This window comes from Anguilla anguilla, chromosome 15, assembly GCF_013347855.1.
Source record: "Anguilla anguilla isolate fAngAng1 chromosome 15, fAngAng1.pri, whole genome shotgun sequence".
NCBI lineage: Eukaryota > Metazoa > Chordata > Actinopteri > Anguilliformes > Anguillidae > Anguilla > Anguilla anguilla.
The window spans coordinates 4,323,125-4,340,625 of NC_049215.1; the positions used below are offsets into that span (position 1 = coordinate 4,323,125).

At 46.4% G+C, this 17,501-nt stretch overlaps 1 protein-coding gene and 1 long non-coding RNA gene across 7 annotated transcripts; one reads left to right on the plus strand and one right to left on the minus strand.

Annotated features, from left to right (window-relative positions):
• Positions 1–200: 200 nt before the first annotated feature.
• Positions 201–5,422, minus strand: LOC118214166. The gene is made up of 3 exons (XR_004762593.1): positions 5,205–5,422; positions 1,881–2,016; positions 201–1,283 (listed from the first exon to the last, which is right to left on the minus strand). It is a non-coding gene; the product is annotated as an uncharacterized LOC118214166 (long non-coding RNA).
• Positions 4,729–16,293, plus strand: LOC118214165 (transcription factor Sp3-like). 6 transcript variants are annotated; one of them, XM_035393815.1, is made up of 7 exons: positions 4,729–4,856; positions 5,152–5,237; positions 5,414–5,509; positions 6,319–7,492; positions 10,145–10,334; positions 13,803–13,999; positions 15,852–16,293. In XM_035393815.1, the coding sequence occupies exons 1-7, from the start codon at positions 4,850–4,852 to the stop codon at positions 16,160–16,162; spliced, it is 2,061 nt and encodes a 686-aa protein (XP_035249706.1). In that variant the 5' UTR covers positions 4,729–4,849; the 3' UTR covers positions 16,163–16,293. The 6 variants fall into 6 exon arrangements, with proteins under 6 accessions (XP_035249706.1, XP_035249707.1, XP_035249710.1 ...); XM_035393816.1 differs by having other exon boundaries at positions 5,423–5,509; XM_035393817.1 differs by lacking the exon at positions 4,729–4,856 and adding an exon at positions 4,889–5,029.
• The last annotated feature ends 1,208 nt before the right edge of the window (positions 16,294–17,501 follow it).

Below are 17,501 nucleotides of genomic sequence, written 5' to 3' on the forward strand. Positions count from 1 at the left end.
TGACTACTGATGGATACTGAAAAATATATATATTTTTTTCCTTGCCTTTGGACCCTCTTTGCATCCCAGACCACAGGCCTTCTTTTGAGTAAAGCAGTCAGCGAGCCCTGTTACAGATGAAACGGGGGTGTCAGAAATCAGTGTTGGTATTTTAAGGACTCTAACCATGCCTTTACAAGGATCTTCACTGAAGCATTCCGCATGCTGGAAGCCTTTGTTTTTAATGGAGGCCTGTCTCTGGCTTGAATTGCATCACTTTGCTTTGAAGCTCGGGCTGGCATAAAAAAAAAAACATCAAAGCAACATTTAACCAATCACAAAACAAAAGGGAGGGTGATGCCTCCTCAACAGAAAATACACAGATAAATAAAATAGATGGTTCATAGCTGTTTCGGTGCACAGAGCAGGACACCCCCCTGTGCGAACACAGAGACCAACAACAGTGTTATGAGCTAAACACCCCCTTGTGTGAACAGAGACCAACAATAGCGTTGTGAGCTGAACACCCCCCTGTGTGAACAGAGGCCGACGACGGCAGAAAGAGCTCAACACCCCTCCCCCGTGAGCAAACACAGCGGCCGATGACGCCAGACAGACCTAAAGACCCCCCCCTGAGTGAACACAGATTACGCAGGTAAGAGCTAAAGACCCCGCCCACCTGCCAGGTGCCCTGCAACATCACTGGCCAGCCGCGCGCTGCCTCATCCACGCAGACTGCGCACACTGGTCTGTGATGCCAGGCTGCTGGGAGCTGTGTCTGATGACAGCTGGCAGGACTGTGTAAACCGAGTGTGCTGACAAGCTGATGTACAAGATGCCTGAACCTTTAGCCTTCTGCCCCAGGGTTGTGCACGGGCTGTCTAGGGCTTCAGGGAACAAACACACCTACTGCATCAGCTCACTAAAAGGGGGAATGGCATATGACATGTCTCTGGGTGTTCACTGTTACTAAGCCAGGGGGCATTGAGGTCCCCCAACAGCTGACTAATATTCGTGATATTTCCTTAATGAAAATCGACACAATACTGTAATGGTGCGTGCTGAATGTGCTCGTGTTCACCTTGATAAGCAGTCATTTTAAAATGATTGTTAGTCTGACCACCGTTACGGCAAAAATGGTGACGCCACTAACTGAACTGAGGATGACTTGCATGCCATTTCAGTTTGTTTGGGAGCCGCTTCTCAACTCAAACAACAGCTGATCATGCCTAAGGAAACAAAGGGCTTTGTCATGACCGTTTCATCAGGAAGGCGCCATTTCCTGTCCACGTGCAGAGCTGAACCTGTGTAGGAGGACACAAAATGAAGGTAAATGAATAGGTGGTCTTAATACAAGACGTCATTAAATTAAATAACTTTAGCGGGAGAGGGAAAGATGGGAGGCTTTAACTACAGCAATTTTCAATGAAAATGGTGTGGATTTAAGTTTAAAATGTAGTATAAATCTCCATAATTAATTTTAACCGCAAACTCACTGTACTTGTCCTACTTTATTGATTTTTTATTCGTTTAACAGAAAAAAATATTGGAAAAAATTGAACATGTAGTGTACTATTAAAGTTAGTTTTTACATATAAATAACAACCACCAAAAACAAGATTTTGAGTAGTCAACTAAAAAAAATACGAGTTCTCTGAACTCGAACCCACTTTAATTTTTTTGTGTAGACTTGGACTGTTGCCTATTGCAGGTTGCTGTTGAAATGAATGTGTGCCACACTTACTCCACAGCAAACCGTGTACCTTTATAAAATTGAATAGTTGTATTGAAGAGGCTGCATGTCAGATCTTTTTTTAAGTTGGATAGATACGTGGAAGAGGCTGCAGATAAGCTAGCTCCTAGTCTGCAGAAAGAGACTATTCATACAGACCTATACTTACCCAACACTCGGACTGACAGCATAGCGATTGGAAATATCCCCCACCAGAGAGAACGAGATGAGAACCCCTGAGTGCTTTTGCAGTAACGGCCCAGGTTTGAATTGCAGGTTGAGGGAAATGGCCTTACTCTGTCCTGCTGTTGATTGAGATGGCACAAGTGGTAAAGATCTTACACCAGGGGCAAGGACAGATGAACAAAACAGTGAGATACTTCTCTTTGAATACAATACTGTCTATCCTTTCTGTAAGAAAACTAATGCTGTGGAAAAATACTGTGTTATCCAGAATTAATTAGGGAGTCCAAGCAATTGTAAATATGCGTAGAATCCACAGGAATAATAAAAGAAATTCACTATGTTGATCACAGGGCTATGACATGCATAGTCACCATTATGCAGAAAGTCACCTCAAGGACATAGAATAACCAAGTCACCTCAAGAACCAATAAAGTCAACTACACTGGGTTAACCAAACTATGTATATAAATTGCGTTAATAAAATTGAGGCCATTGAACATATCAACATGCAATTTTGCGTTATACAGCTTTTATTTAAAGTTATATGACATTACGCTACGTGTATTTGGCAGACTCTCTTTATCCAAAGCGATGTACAATAAGTGCATAGGTTGAATAAGGTCGCTGTGTAAATGACAAAACATGGCTTCAGTAAGCCAATCAATTTGCTGTATTTGTGTGATATGCAAATGAGTCTAAACAAATTGTTAGGCCTAACAAATTTCACAAGCAAACTAGGTATATTTCTAAAACAGTATAAATTTAAACCTATTTTTCAAAATGTTTCTAAATGTTTCATCTGAATCATCTTAAGCCAATTAAAAGTTAATTTCAATTTACTTGTAACTACAATTTCAGAGGTGTTATGTGAATAAAAATATTACACAATTAGAAACCGTTATTGTCAGTCACAGTTCAGTTAACATAATTGTTTTTTTTACATTCTGCACAAGCAGTCTGTTGAGGCTAGAGAGGCCTGCAGTTCTTTGAATCTTCTTCTGGGATCTTTTGCGACTTCCTGGTTCATTTGTCGCTGTGCCCTTGGAGAATGTGTTTTGTGTTTACTCAGTTTCAATTTGTCCAAAATTACATTTTGTCCAAAGTTCTGAAACCATTCAGTGTGACAAAATTTGCAGTAATAGAGGAAATTGGGAAGGGAGCAAATACTTTTTCACGGCACTGCACGTCACAATTTTTCACATTCCTAATAAATAATTTTGACCTTTCACTCAACCTGGATGTCATCCCAATATCACTGTCTTCATTTGGCAGGAATGTTGGAGTGGTACTGGACAGCAAACTATCCTGGCAGATGAAGATGGTGACATTGTGATGACATCCAGACTGAGTGGAAGGTCAAGCAGTGGGAGGGGCTTGAAGCAGAGTATCTTTGCTTTAGTCAAGTTTAACTTGCGATGATTCGTCATCCTGCTTGAGATGTCACATAGGCAAGCTGAGATGTGTGCTGAGCCCAATGTGCAGGAGCTGTGTGGTGCTATTGAATGACCCTCAACCAAAATCCGTCACAGATGTTTCCAGAACCTCTTTGAATCCATGCCATGAAAAGGTCATGCTGTCCAGAAGCCGGAGGGGGGGGGGGGGGGTGTTGTCTTACCCAGTACTTCATAGGTACTAGATCAAAAACGACATAGTACAAAACTATAAAAAAACATTCTACTGCCAGGTCTGTGCTTCGGAAGCATCAGCTGACAGTGTGGGAACATTGCTGTCAGTCATCCTTAAGTGGCAATCAACTTATCAATGTGGTTGACTGGGGAGGTGTAATGTGATAATAGTCTAGTACCTGGGATCAAAGTGTAGTGACATATTGCTGAAGGACGCATGAAATGCAGGCGAGAACTTTGGTGGCCCTAAATCTTAACACCGCCCCCCCCCCCCTTCCCCAAACTGTACGCGATCGCAATTATTGATACTCCTCGAACAATAACATCATAAATGATAATAATGATGATAATTCAATATTATTTCAATAACGTGTAAACAGCATTGACGGGCAACATATTGACTATTTCGCAACCAAAGAACGTTGTTCGCTTCGGAAAGTAATACAGTCTGCGGTTATGGGAACATTTTCTGTTAAACCACTTCCTCTTACCTACCTGAACAGCATAAGCAAGCTGTCGATATCAGAACTACAACCCTCTGGTACTAAATGAAATTCTTACAGCCAGCCCCTAGCCTACAACGTTATGGTTATACACTTTGTTGTACGTCGCTCTGGATAAGAGCGTCTGCCAAATGCCTGTAATGTAATGTAATGTACTAGCTGGAGCTAAGCAGCAAGCAGGACTACATCCCGTATTGAATCATAGCACCATTGTTCTCGACCCTGCCAAAATAGCACAACCAATGAAAAACTAAACTAATGATAGCTGTGAAATTATCAATCTAGTCAAAAACAAACATTTTTAGCACAGTATATGCCACACGCAGTTGGCTATGGTCAAATTATCAGATTGACAGCGACCTCAGCTATCGTTGCTGAACTGAAAGGAAATGAACTGGATCATAAATAACAGTAATGTGTAACTCGTCTCTGCACAACATCAATAATGGCTGAATTGCTTTGTGAACTAACAGTACTTCCTGATATTTGACTACAGCACTCCCAGCGTAGCGTCTCCGCTATTTTATACAGACTCTTGTGTGAATTAACAAACAGGAAACACTGAACTGGACAATATGACAGACAAGTTGTCTGACTATTGATAAATCGGGGAATTAAACCAGATGCCCAATCGCCTTAGAGATGGAGGGCGGGACTTCCTGTGCGTGACGCAAGGTGGAAGCCCCACCTTTTGTCTTTCCCGCACCGTCAATCAAAATAGAAAAAATCCACTCGAACCACCGATCGCAGCCCGCCTTTGATTAAAATAATCATGTTTGGCGTTTAAATAAATTGAAAATCTCCCGATTAAAGCCATTCACGCTATGACTGGTACGTAATATTTAACCGGATTGAAGCATAGCACCGCCGATGAGTGCACTGTAGATAGCAGCTAGCTTTAGCTGAGTCTGTGGCTAATCTCTTCCAGCGCAGCCAGTAGTTTAGCGAAACACAAAAGTGAACATTTGCTGCGCATCTAACCCTTCCAGACTGCTGCAATGGAGGTCAGTCTGGGAGTTTATGGTGTTATGTCGTAGTTCGATATCTGTTTTGTACGGTTTTGTCAAGCTGAAACTGGAGAAAAAGGTTTGTTTTGCTCCGTTCATCTCTCTCTGCCTTTCTGTAGCCCCTGAACAGCCAGTGAAACAGGAGGAAATGGCTGCCTTGGACGCGGACTACCTGCAGGCTCAGCACAGCGGCGGCGGAGACAAGGTCATTTTCCCCGCTTCCCAGTTTGCTCTTCCGCCGGGTTTGTTGTAAATGCGTGGTGTTTTGTGAAGTTCACACGTTTTAAATTTTGATGTTGATAAAAAAAGTCGTACTTCCTGTGTAGCTCCGGACTAACGGCCACCCACTTTCTTCTTTTTAAACCCGCCCATTGTGGGTAGGACACTCAGCCGTCACCGCTCGCTTTGCTGGCTGCTACCTGCAGCAAGATCGGGTATCCGTCGACAGGACAGGATAACGGTGGTGCCGCTGGCGTGGTAAGTCACCACCTCGGCTAGAACCGCAGCAGATTTAGATCTAGCATAGCCCAAATTGGCAAAGCGCGCGGAGCGGTGTCGGCAGAGTGGGCCGTTGCGCCGAAATAACTTTATCGCCGTACATAGTGAGGTCTAACAAAGCCTCGCCGCCAAGCTTGGACACTCAAACCCAGAGGTTTGACATAATCATCAGTTCGGTGCCGGAGCGTTCTGACAAAGATTTTTCTTATCGGGTAAATCTGACGTAAGACGCCACTGACTTTTGTAGTCGATTTTTTTCTTTTTTATCGCTTTGTGTGGCGGCCTCGATATGTACTAACTCATTCGACCCGAAAGGATAAAAACCGTGTGAACTTCAAATGTCAGGGTTTCTCCCAAGGTCTCCATGCCCCGTTACAAAATGTATCTAACGCTTTTCTCCTTCTGCAGGGAAATGTTCACCGCAGTCCCGGTTTGATAATTGCTCTTAGTGTAGCTGGCTTTCCCGAATCTAATGTCCATTTCAAGTTTGCTGCCTAGAGTTTGTCCTGGCGAGAGTGAGATAGAATAGTGGCGTGGTTGTTTTTAAAACAAAAGTGCTAGATGATATTGCATTCACCTCTCTGTTGATAAAATCTGTATCCTGAAGGTGCATTCTTTCAGAAATATCCGTGTCCTGAAATCTGTATACTGTTGTGTTTGAACTATGAGGGGAAGGCATCTACTTTCCGTGACGAAAAGTGTTTTTTGTTCAGCAAGCATACTGAAAACACAAATTGCATGACCGTTCGCCAGCAGTTTTAACCGTGGATGTGTACTTACTTTTATAGACGACGGACCTGACGTCCATACAGTTGACAGGGACGTCAGAACGATGGGAGGTGTTGACTCCCACGGCGACGGTCAAGGAGGAGCCGGGCGTGGTGCATATTCCGAACGCGGGGATCGTGACGTCGAACGGACAGTACGTTCTGCAGAACCTGCAGAGCCAGCCCATTTTCGTGGCGTCGGGGGCGGACGGGTCCGCCGGTGCAGTGCCTAACATTCAGTACCAGGTAATCCCGCAGATGCACGACGGACAGATGGGCTTCGCCGTGGACGGGTCCTCCATGGGCCAGGCCTCGGGGCAGATCCAGATCCTGCAGGACGCGGGTCAGGGCATGGGCTCCTCCGGGGCCTCCGCCGACATCCTCACCAGCACACAGAACCTCATATCCCAGCAGATCCAGGGAGTTTCCATCGGCGGCTCCACGTACAGCAACCAGGGTCAGGTCGTCGCCAACGTGCCTGTGGGGCTGCCGGGGAACATCACCTTCGTTCCCATCAGCAGCGTGGACTTGGACTCGCTGGGGCTGTCGGGGGCGCAGACGATAGCCACGGGGGTCACCCCCGACGGGCAGCTCATCATGGCGGACGGCTCGGACAAGGCGCGCGAGCAGCACGCGCTCTCGGCCAACAGCCAGGACATGTACGCGCCCGCCACTTCCTCCTCCTCCCGCCTCCCCGAGACGATAGACGGCACGGGGGTGCTGACCCAGGCCACCGCCGGTCAGCCGGAGGGCTACGGCCCCCAGGGCCAGGTCCAGAACGTTCCGGCGTCGTCCTCCGCGCAGCAGGTGCTGCAGCTGCAGCAGGACGGCGAGGCGCAGGGCGTGTCGCAGCAGCAGCAGCAGCAGCAGCAGGTGCAGAACCTGCAGCTGCTCAACCCGGGCACCTTCCTCATCCAGGCGCAGACGCTGACGCCGTCGGGCCAGATCCAGTGGCAGACCTTCCAGGTGCAGGGCGTGCAGAACCTGCAGAACCTGCAGCTGCAGGGGGCGGGCGGGGCGCAGCAGATCACGCTGGCGCCCGTGCAGACGGTGTCCCTGGGCCAGGGCGGGGTGCTGGGCTCGGCCCCCGTCAACCTGGCCGCCGGCCAGATCCCCAGCCTGCAGACGGTGACGGTGAACTCTGTGCAGACGGGCATCCAGTTCCAGCAGGGCGACGACACCGGCAGCCCCGGAGGTAGGCCTCGGGCCGGGGCTCGTCCTCACGCACGGCCCGGCTTTGCCAGCCGGAGAACGGTGTAGCGGCAGCGTAGCATAATGGCTAAGGAACTGGGCTTGTATGCCTAAAGGTCGCAGGTTCAGTTCCCGCGTAGGACAGTGCCATTGTGCCCTTGAGCAAGGTACTTAACCTGCATTGCTCCAGCTGGATGTAAAATGCAGTGTAAAAAGTTGTGTAAGTCGCTCTGGATAAGAGCATCTGCTAAATGCCTGTAATGTAATGTAATGGTGAACAAGCTACTTGCGCTCCCTTTCTTTCTTAGTAGGGACTGTAGGCATGGACAGCTGCCGGTATTGCTACAGTGACCGGAAATAAATCTGTGCTCTTTTGCGCAGGCGTGAATTTGACTTGCTCCCGTCTGCCGCCGTAGCCTGCTGATTTACTACAGGGAAAACCGATTTACTTCCGATCACTGTAGTCGTACCCCCAGCAGTGCAGCGTAGTGGGTCTGCAACTGGGATTGCTGGTTTGATACCGGGCTGGGGCACTGCTCTGGCACACTTGAGAAAGTTACTAAACCTGAATTTGCTTCAGTGAAATATCTAGCTGTGTTAATGGGTTAATGGAATGTAGGCCGTATTAAGTTTTACAAGGATGACCGGCAACAACTTTGCTATTTCTGTGGTGCAAGTGAGTTTTCCGTCAGTAATGTGTGTACTGTTGCATTAACTCTTAAGTGCTGGAGTCCTGCAACTTTGTTAGAATCAGCAAGTAAGTGTAATGCAGAATCTCACCCTTTAGTTTGAAATACACGTTTTGAACATTTGTGTGCAAAACTGCTTAGACCCAGTGTAGTGTTTTGTTTGAGTGTGAGTGACTGTTGAAGGGATGTGTCCCTGGGTTCGGGTCGCGGCTCACGTTTCCCTGTCGGAGAGCGAACCCTCGATTCTGCGCGGCGTGGATTCCGCTGCAGTTTCGTATATCGTGTGTTTTGTTGGAGGGAGCTGCGATGCCGGTCGGTGTAACGGGTCTTCTGAGACTCGGTACTTTCATATGGCTCGTGTTCCGCGCACATCTGTTTCCGTGCAGCACACAGAGCCTTTTGTATCCAGCGCAATCGTTTCGGCCTCTAGCTCGGGGTTTCTCAATTCTTGGCCGCACGGTTTTGCGTGATGAATTGAAAATCGTTCCAGTGGGGCTCAGTTACAGTAAGTGGTGTTGTTTGAGCTGTCGGTTGGATATTGGTCTGGTTTTGGCATTATTTAAAAAAAAACTAATCTTGTGTTTAGAAGCATCACTCTGGTGTATTGCTCCCAGAAGTCCTGTGCTGAGGGTTGTAATTCTGTAAATACCAGCTCTGTGTGTGACATGCAGCCCAATTGCCTGGATGAATGTCTCCTCAAGTTTTGGTATTTTTGGGGAACAAGTGCTGAGAATTTAAGATGTCAGTTCAGGTAAGGACATAAGGAGTTAGGTGCTTGTGTACAGTCAGACCTGCTTTTGAGGACACCTGTAAGGTATATAGGTTACAGTCAAACCTGCTTTTGAGGATTCTTATAAGGTGGAGAGGTTACAGTCAAACGTGCTTTTGAGGATTCTTATAAGGTGGAGAGGTTACAGTCAAACCTGCTTTTGAGGATTCTTATAAGGTGGAGAGGTTACAGTCAGACCTGCTTTTGAGGATTCTTATGAAGTGGAGAAGTTAGTCAAACGTGCTTTTGAGGACTCTTATAAGGTGGGGAGGTTACAGTCACTCCTGCTTTTGATGACTCTTATAAGGTGGAGAGGTTACAGTCAGCCCTGCAAAGATGCTTATTGGCTGCTTTGATAGAGGAGGTGTTGCTGCTCAGTTTGTCAGCTTTTTGCTGAGCTTATATATATATATATATTTACCATAATGATATATTTTAATATTCTTTTAAAAAAGGATGTATTAACTATCTGCAGCCTTAATAAAGATTGCCACTTTTTTAAGATTATCAAAAAATATATTTTTTCAACTGCTTAGTTTAAAAAAAAGTTTTAGATGTTCCCCTGCTCCAGTACACCTGATTCCAATGAATGGGTCGTCATCCAGCTCTGCAGAAGCATTCATCTGAATCAAGTGTGTTAGAGCAGGGAAACATCTAAAACATGGGCAGTGGGTCCCCAGGACCAGGGTTGAGAAACGCTGTCTTAGACAAAGTATGCGTTTTGTTTAAAGTTTACTTGTAACTTGGCCCGGGTAATGAGCCATATCAACGATTGTCAAATGTTTTTCTGAGCGTAATGACAATTGTCGCCGCCTTTTTACGTAACCTCTGTTTCATCTGCGCAGGTTACGTAAAATGCTTCCAGGGGAAAAAAAAGAAACAAAAAAACAATACCACTCCTACCTATTGGCTGTTGATATGATGTCCACTTAACAGCGAGGGCTTTCAGCTTCTAATGTGATTGCCAAAAACACATCACACACTCACAGTGGAAACTTTGCGACCTTGCTGCTAATTGGCTGTCTTATCAGCACCTTTGAATGAGCAGAAGCTCCTCAGCCCGTCGCTGCAGCAGATTTGTATGTTTTTTCCATGTTGTTGGAGGCAGTTTGTCCGTTTGCATCTTTCCTACGCAAAGGTTTCAGTGGGCCTGGAGCTTCTGAAAGGCTCAGCCGTCCGTGTCCTCTCCCCCCCCCAGACATCCAGATCAAGGAGGAGCCCGACTCGGAGGAGTGGCAGCTGAGCAGCGACTCCACCCTCAACCCCAGCGACCTGTCGCACCTGCGCGTGCGGCTGGTGGAGGAGGAGATGGAGCAGCACGGCCAGGAGGGCAAGCGCCTCCGCCGCGTGGCCTGCACCTGCCCCAACTGCAAGGAGGCCGGCGGGAGGTGAGCTCCGCCCACGCCCAACAGGCCCCGCCCACACCCAACGGGCCACACCCAGTTCCCGCTGCTTTACACCAGTGGCTACCGAACGCCTGGAACACAATGTATACATGTTCTTTCATCATTCAGTGCAGTTTACTCTTCAACGTTGACTCCCATTTCCGGTGTAAGGGTCACAGCTCTTAAAACAGCCAGAAATAGATTTTTGTCATTGTAAATCCCATGTTGCAAAGAGCTTTATTTTGTATTGGTTGTAAACTGGAAACAGTCAGACTTTGACCAAATACCAAAGGCAATTAAGAACAAGATAGAGGCACTTCTGGTTGGCTCATCCTGTTAAGGCACTATTCTAGTGCATGGGTATGCTCTGTGGTCTGGTGTCTGTTAAGGCAATTTTCTAATGCATGGGTATGCACTGTTGTCTGGTATCTGTTAAGGAACTGCTCTAGTGCATGAATACGCTTTGTGGTGTGGTATTATCCAGTACTGACTGGCCAGCAGCCCCACAGGGCAATGTATAATTGGCTCGAGTGTGGTCCAGGGATGGGGGTTTCAGTCTGCCAAGATGGGTGCATCTCATACGCTCTTATTTAAGCGTCTGTGTCCAACTCATGTCTGTCAGCCCGACTCACAAACTGCGGTGTCTGAAAGCAGTGTCTGAAATCACAGTACAGGCTGTTCTTTGGGCTAAATCTGCAGAGGAGACTAAGCAGGATTGGGCTGTCCTAACTGGGGAGGTAAAGGGGGGGGGGGGGGGGGGGGGGAGTGGATGGCTGTGGGTAAAAGAGGAAAACACTGCGTTCTTCCTTCTGAAAAGGGAGTTTGCAGCCGCCTGACGGCTTTGGGACTGAAGCATCAGGAGTATGACTGAATTTGCCATTGGTGTAAGCTAGCCACCAAGCCAGTGACATTGCATCACTGTGTGGAGCCTGACATCAACTAGCTGCTGATCCCTAGTTAGCCACAGCAAATGAGTGACTGACTGCTGATCCCTAGTTAGCCACAGCGCATGAGTGACTGACTGCTGATCTCTAGTTAGCCACAGCACATGAGTGACTGACTGCTGATCCCTAGTTAGCCACAGTGCAGCAATGACTGCCTGCTGATCCCTAGTTAGCCACAGCACAGGAATCACTGGCTGCTGATCCCTAGTTAGCCACAGCACATGAGTGACTGACTGCTGATCCCTAGTTAGCCACAGCACAGGAATCACTGGCTGCTGATCCCTAGTTAGCCACAGCACAGGAATCACTGGCTGCTGATCCCTAGTTAGCCATAGCGCAGGAATGACTGACTGCTGATCCCTAGTTAGCCACAGCACAGGAATCACTGGCTGCTGATCCCTAGTTAGCCACAGAGCAGGAATGACTGATTGCTGATCCCTAGTTAGCCACAGCACAGGAATCACTGGCTGCTGATCCCTAGTTATCCACAGCGCAGGAATGACTGACTGCTGATCCCTAGTTATCCACAGCACAGGAATCACTGGCTGCTGATCCCTAGTTAGCCACAGCACAGGAATCACTGGCTGCTGATCCCTAGTTAGCCACAGCACAGGAATCACTGGCTGCTGATCTATAGTCAGCCACAGCGCAGGAATGACTGACTGCTGATCCCTAGTTAGCCACAGCACAGGAATCACTGGCTGCTGATCCCTAGTTAGCCACAGCACAGGAATCACTGGCTGCTGATCTATAGTCAGCCACAGTGCAGGAATGACTGACTGCTGATCCCTAGTTAGCCACAGCACAGGAATCACTGGCTGCTGATCCCTAGTTAGCCACAGCACAGGAATCACTGGCTGCTGATCTATAGTCAGCAACAGCATAGGAATGACTGGCTGTAGCTGGCTAGTTGCTTTACACCCGGTGTCTTGCTAGTTAGTCCTCTAAGCTGCGTTTACTTTCTCCAGAACTTTGTTCTTGTTTTAACTGCTGCTCTGCTCTTTTCTGGCCGTCTGCCTTGACGAGAGCACTTATGAAGCATTGTAACGAGAGTAATTACAGTTTCTTAACGAGTGCAATTATGAAGTATCCTAACGAGAGCAGTTGGGAAGCATTGTAATGAGGGCAGTTACAGAGTGTCTTAACGAGTGCAGCTATGAAGTATCCTAACGAGAGCAGTTGGGAAGCATTGTAATGAGGGCAGTTAAGTGTCACGGGTCTTTCCGAAAAATGTACAAAACTGAGCCTAGAAAACCAACATAATGCTAGGTGCTCAACATTAAGTGCAATATTGCCATTTAAGCTTGCTAAATAAGCAAGTTGAGTTGTTTATTCAAGAAAAACGGTCAGTCTTTCTTGAAATACAGTTAAGATAATAATACCAAAATAATTAGTGTAAAACACAGTATTTTAGTGAACACTAATAACAAATCTCTCTTTGCCAACATTTTCTAGCTTGCCGGTTAGCAGCCACTCTCTTTACACTGGCATGCAAGTGCACCTTTAGGCTGTTGCATTGAGGCTGTTGTATGGACAAGCTTGGCTAATTTTTCATGCGTAGATCACTTGGCCTAAATAGTTAGCTGCATGGCTAGCTTGGAGTAATATATGACGTTTGTTGACAAGTCCTGTCTGTGCAGTTTGACATACTTCTATAACTTTAGCTGTCAAATTTATGCTGGTAGCATGTTATTGGTTGGTTCACCAGGAACAGGTAAATGAGGAACGGCTTCTATTTGTTACCAGATGGAAAAGTAGCTTCATAATAAAGGAAAAAGTTAAGGACTCTTGTGGTGAATCAGTCCAGACCAGTTTGGTTTTATGTAGGCAATTCACTTACAGTAAAAGTCTCTTGCCAAAGCCATTACCGTCCAGTTGAACTTCTGACTGTATCCAGTTTTTTTGTACCAGCTTAAATTTCGACAGTACCTCTTTTTAGTCTAGTGTATTTACAGTGATAGAATATCTGGTTCTTTTTACACCTCTTGACCCCTTGCCATTTGTGCAGTATGAGACTCCAGAGTCCCTGATCTCCAGTGCGAAATAATGCTGCTGTAATGGCATTCTTCTGTTTATCATTGCAGCTTCGTTTGGTAGTCAGAGGAAACAAGGTTAGTTCATGTTTGGCCGAAAAACCCAGAGGAGCGTAGTGCAGTTGAGTGTAGATGGCAAACCCTGGGGTCTGTTTCTCTTTAAATAGCCCGGCCTCCTGCCGCCTGCCCTGACTCGTGTGTGTGTGTGTGTGCCTGCGTGTGTGTGTGCGCCTGCGTGCCGTGTGTGTGTGTGTTGTGTTTGTGTTGTTGTTTGTGTGTGTGTGTGTGTGTGTGTGTGTGTGTGTGTGTGTGTGTACGTGCCTGCGTGTGTGTGTGCGCCTGCGTGCCGTGTGTGTGTGTGTTGTGTGTGTGCATGCCTGTGTGTGTGTGTGTTTGTGTGTGCGTGCCTGCGTGCCGTGTGTGTGTTTGTGTTTGTGTGTGTGTGTGCATGTGCCTGCGTGCCGTGTGTGTGTGTGTTGTGTTGTGTTTTTCAGAGGGTCCAACATGGGGAAGAAGAAGCAGCACATCTGCCACATGCCGGGCTGCGGGAAGGTGTACGGCAAGACGTCGCACCTGCGGGCCCACCTGCGCTGGCACTCCGGGGAGCGGCCCTTCGTCTGCACCTGGATGTTCTGCGGGAAGAGGTTCACGCGCAGCGACGAGCTGCAGAGGCACCGGAGGACGCACACAGGTACGCCGCCCCGCCCAGCCCCGCCCCCACCCCCTCCTCACCAGGGTCCAGGTAATGGTGTTCATCTCTTACCGTCTAACGGTTATAATTTACACCAGAAACACAGCCGTGCCTGTTAAAAGCATCTTAAAGCTTTCCTTAATATCTTGTGTGCAATGCAACAGAAGGCTCTGAAATTTGCACGCATTTCAAATGAGTGGTTCCTTTTGGACTACATGAAGCAAGATTAAGTTTTATTTTAGTGCAACACCGAGAAATTGTACTTTTCCTGTAGAAAGATTGACAAAATATCTAACGGTTTCCAATATCACTCCTTACGAAGTAAGTTTAGGGTTATTTTTACCCTTCATATTCACCTAAATGCAATGAAATTGCAGCAACAACTTTGAAATAAATGATGACAAACATACCCAGTGAGTTTCAAAATCAAAGCTTTATTTTTCAGAGTTAATGTGGTACAAATTTGTTCTGTGTCTGAGATGTACCCTAATGATGGGCTGTTTTTCAGTTGCCCGTGATGCTTTGCTTCTTCTAGAATGCAAGTTTTTCTCAGATATGAGTAGAAAAATTGGTCCATGCAGTGAGCTTGCAATGCTTTATCTTATGTAAAAGTGCTGGCAAAATATTGGATGTATCCAAAATAAGAATAATGTGGAGAATTTTTTTTTTGGTTGCTCTTCCAAAATTATTCACGAAATTATGAATGGACTCACCCATTCTTAGTTATAGCCTGGAGTGAGTCAAATGATTCTATTTGCCTGAGATTACATCAGTCTGTCAGATGTGTGCGATGTGAGTTATTGCTGTATAAAGTTGAAGCCAGTTTTATGCTGTATACTTTACAATTCAGCTTTTTGTTATTATGAATTGTCATCTCAAAATGTAACAAAGGGGATATTATTGGTAATTTGAAATGCCATTTAATCTTTATCTTTAGTCAACAAATATTTTAATATTTAATGTGTTAAATGCTAATTTGACACCTGCTAAAAATTATTTTCACTTTCACAATTATTTTTCAGTTTCTTTCAAGCTCTTATGTGTTGGTTCTGTTCAGATATGGCCACTTGAGAAGGGTAGAACTGCAGCATGCAGCTTTTCACATTCTGAGTGCTAAATATTCTTATTTCGTCAAACGCTGTTGCACATCTTGTCTTTAGCGTTTTCCTGCTGGATGTATCGATCGGTCTTTGCTCTGCTTTCTCACGAAACCCTCTCATGGAAGCTGCGTAGTCCCGCTGCTGATTGGCTGTCATCAACATCCAATAAACATGAATGGATTATGTTCTTTTTTTCCCCCTGCCAAGCATGTCACATCATGGCCTCTCTTAGAAAGCCTATTTGGTGGGTGTGGCCTTTTGCTTGACAGGAGCAAAATGCACATGCTTAAACGATAAATCAAGGAAGCGCAAATGTTACACAGTGAAATGACAGAGCGGCAGTGGTGGACCAAAAAAAATAAACGGGGTCATCGTTTATCACGTAATCCTGTTTCGGTCGTCATTTTTTAGTGATTAAATTTGCGTGGAACCAGCAGACAGCATAATCACATCAGAGCAAAGCACCCTTCCGTTGCCTGCGTGGATACAGAGCACCTCGACAACCGTCTCTGACCCGGAGAGACGTTCTGAGCAAATTACAGAGAGGAGGTTCAGCACGCTTAAGTTTATGCTAAAAGATAAGTTTCACACTGGGAACCCCAACACCGCCTCACCCCCCCCCCCCCCCACCCTCCAACAGAAAAGAAAGACAAAACAATGTATATTTTAATAAAAAATTGAGGCATGTAACCGAATCATTTCGGTTTTTTTGACGTCCCTGCTTAGTGCCTGCGGTGTCTTTTCCGTTGCAGGGGAGAAGAAGTTTGTGTGCCCGGAATGTTCCAAGCGTTTCATGCGCAGCGACCACCTGGCCAAGCACATCAAGACGCACCAGAACAAGAAGGGCGTGAACTCTGGGGGCGTGGCCATGGCCACCGTGGAGACGGCGTCGCCCGACGGCATCCTCACGGCGGGGGGCACCACGCTCATCCTCACCAACATCCAGCCGGGCTCCGTGGCGGGCCTGGGGGCCGCCAACTCCGCCAGCGCCCAGGACCTCCTGTCCAACTCGGAAATCCCTTTACAGCTCGTCACCGTCTCCGCCAGCGAGGTCATGGAGTAGCGTCGTGGCGACCGTCGCCGCGACTCCTCAACCCCCTCCCGCTTTCCCCCCCTGTTTTTTATATCTATAAATATATATATAAATATATATATTTTAAAAGAAATTATCTGTTTATTATCATTAGCAGTCTTTTTAATGTTGGGGCAAAAATGACACACTCAAATGCCTTATTTTGTATCATACTCTGTACTATAATCTGGTGGAGCTGCATGTATTTTTAGCTACTACAATTCAATGTATAATAGTTCTGAATAAAATGTTTTTTTTTTGTACAAAGGAAATGAATGGTACAGAAAAGAGGGAAATTGGAGAAACGTCGTCCTGATTATACCGCGAACGGGTTCTTGGGGAACTGTGTACGCGAAACGCGGCGACAGTGAGTCTTGTTGACAGAAAACGTGAATCGTCTTTTTCAGGCACTGACTCGTGCTTGCTTAAATGCAAACGTGTTTATTTACAGGTTATGACTGTGCGTACAGGGGTAAGAGCGGGTTATGACTGTACACAAGGGTAATTATGCTTCTTAATTATGTCCGCGCGAGTCAGATTGGGACTCGCCGAAGCTCTTTTTGTTTTGAACTTTGTTTAGCCACCGGTTAGGTCGTAACCAGGAATTTGGCGGGTGGCAACGGGAAAACAATCATGTGATTTGCAAACCGTTTCGTTTTCCCCCCGTTTGTAAGTCTCCCGTCGATTGGGTCAGTCGTACGCATTACTGGCGGAAATGCTTTTTATAGAACGCTCGCAGCCGTTTGTCGTATCGGAAGCTCCTCGTTTTGAATTTCTTTGTAGGTATCCGGGCCGAGCGCCCGTGCTCACTTTTGTAAAAACTTTAATTTTCGAACGGATCGCATTTAAATTCCGACTACTTTATATATGAAAAAGCCATGCAAAAAGGGTTGAGTTGCCAAACTTTCAGAACGACCTGCTCATGCAATAAATGTTGTATCGCACGGTCACAAGAATCAACCCCTGCAGCACCTCCCGGCCAATACGTGTTCAGAGATCACGTGGTGAAGGACCAAACGAAGAGTCTATTTCTTGCATACTGTGTCATGGTATACTTGTCAGGGTCTTAATATTCCTTTTTTTCTTTATTAAACCCCCCCCCCCTCCCTCCCCGTCCCCCCCATTAGTGGGGTAATGGCAGACCCTCAGGCTGTGACATCACTCAGAGGATCTTTAATGTGAGTGAAATGGTGTCTCCCCCCCAGTGTTCTGGAGATGGTACTGTTTTCTTACTGGCACTGTTGTACTATACTAATCAATTGCCGTTTAATAATAATCATCTTTTTTTATAAACTTACCTTTTTATATACTGGCCAGGAAAGTGTGTGTA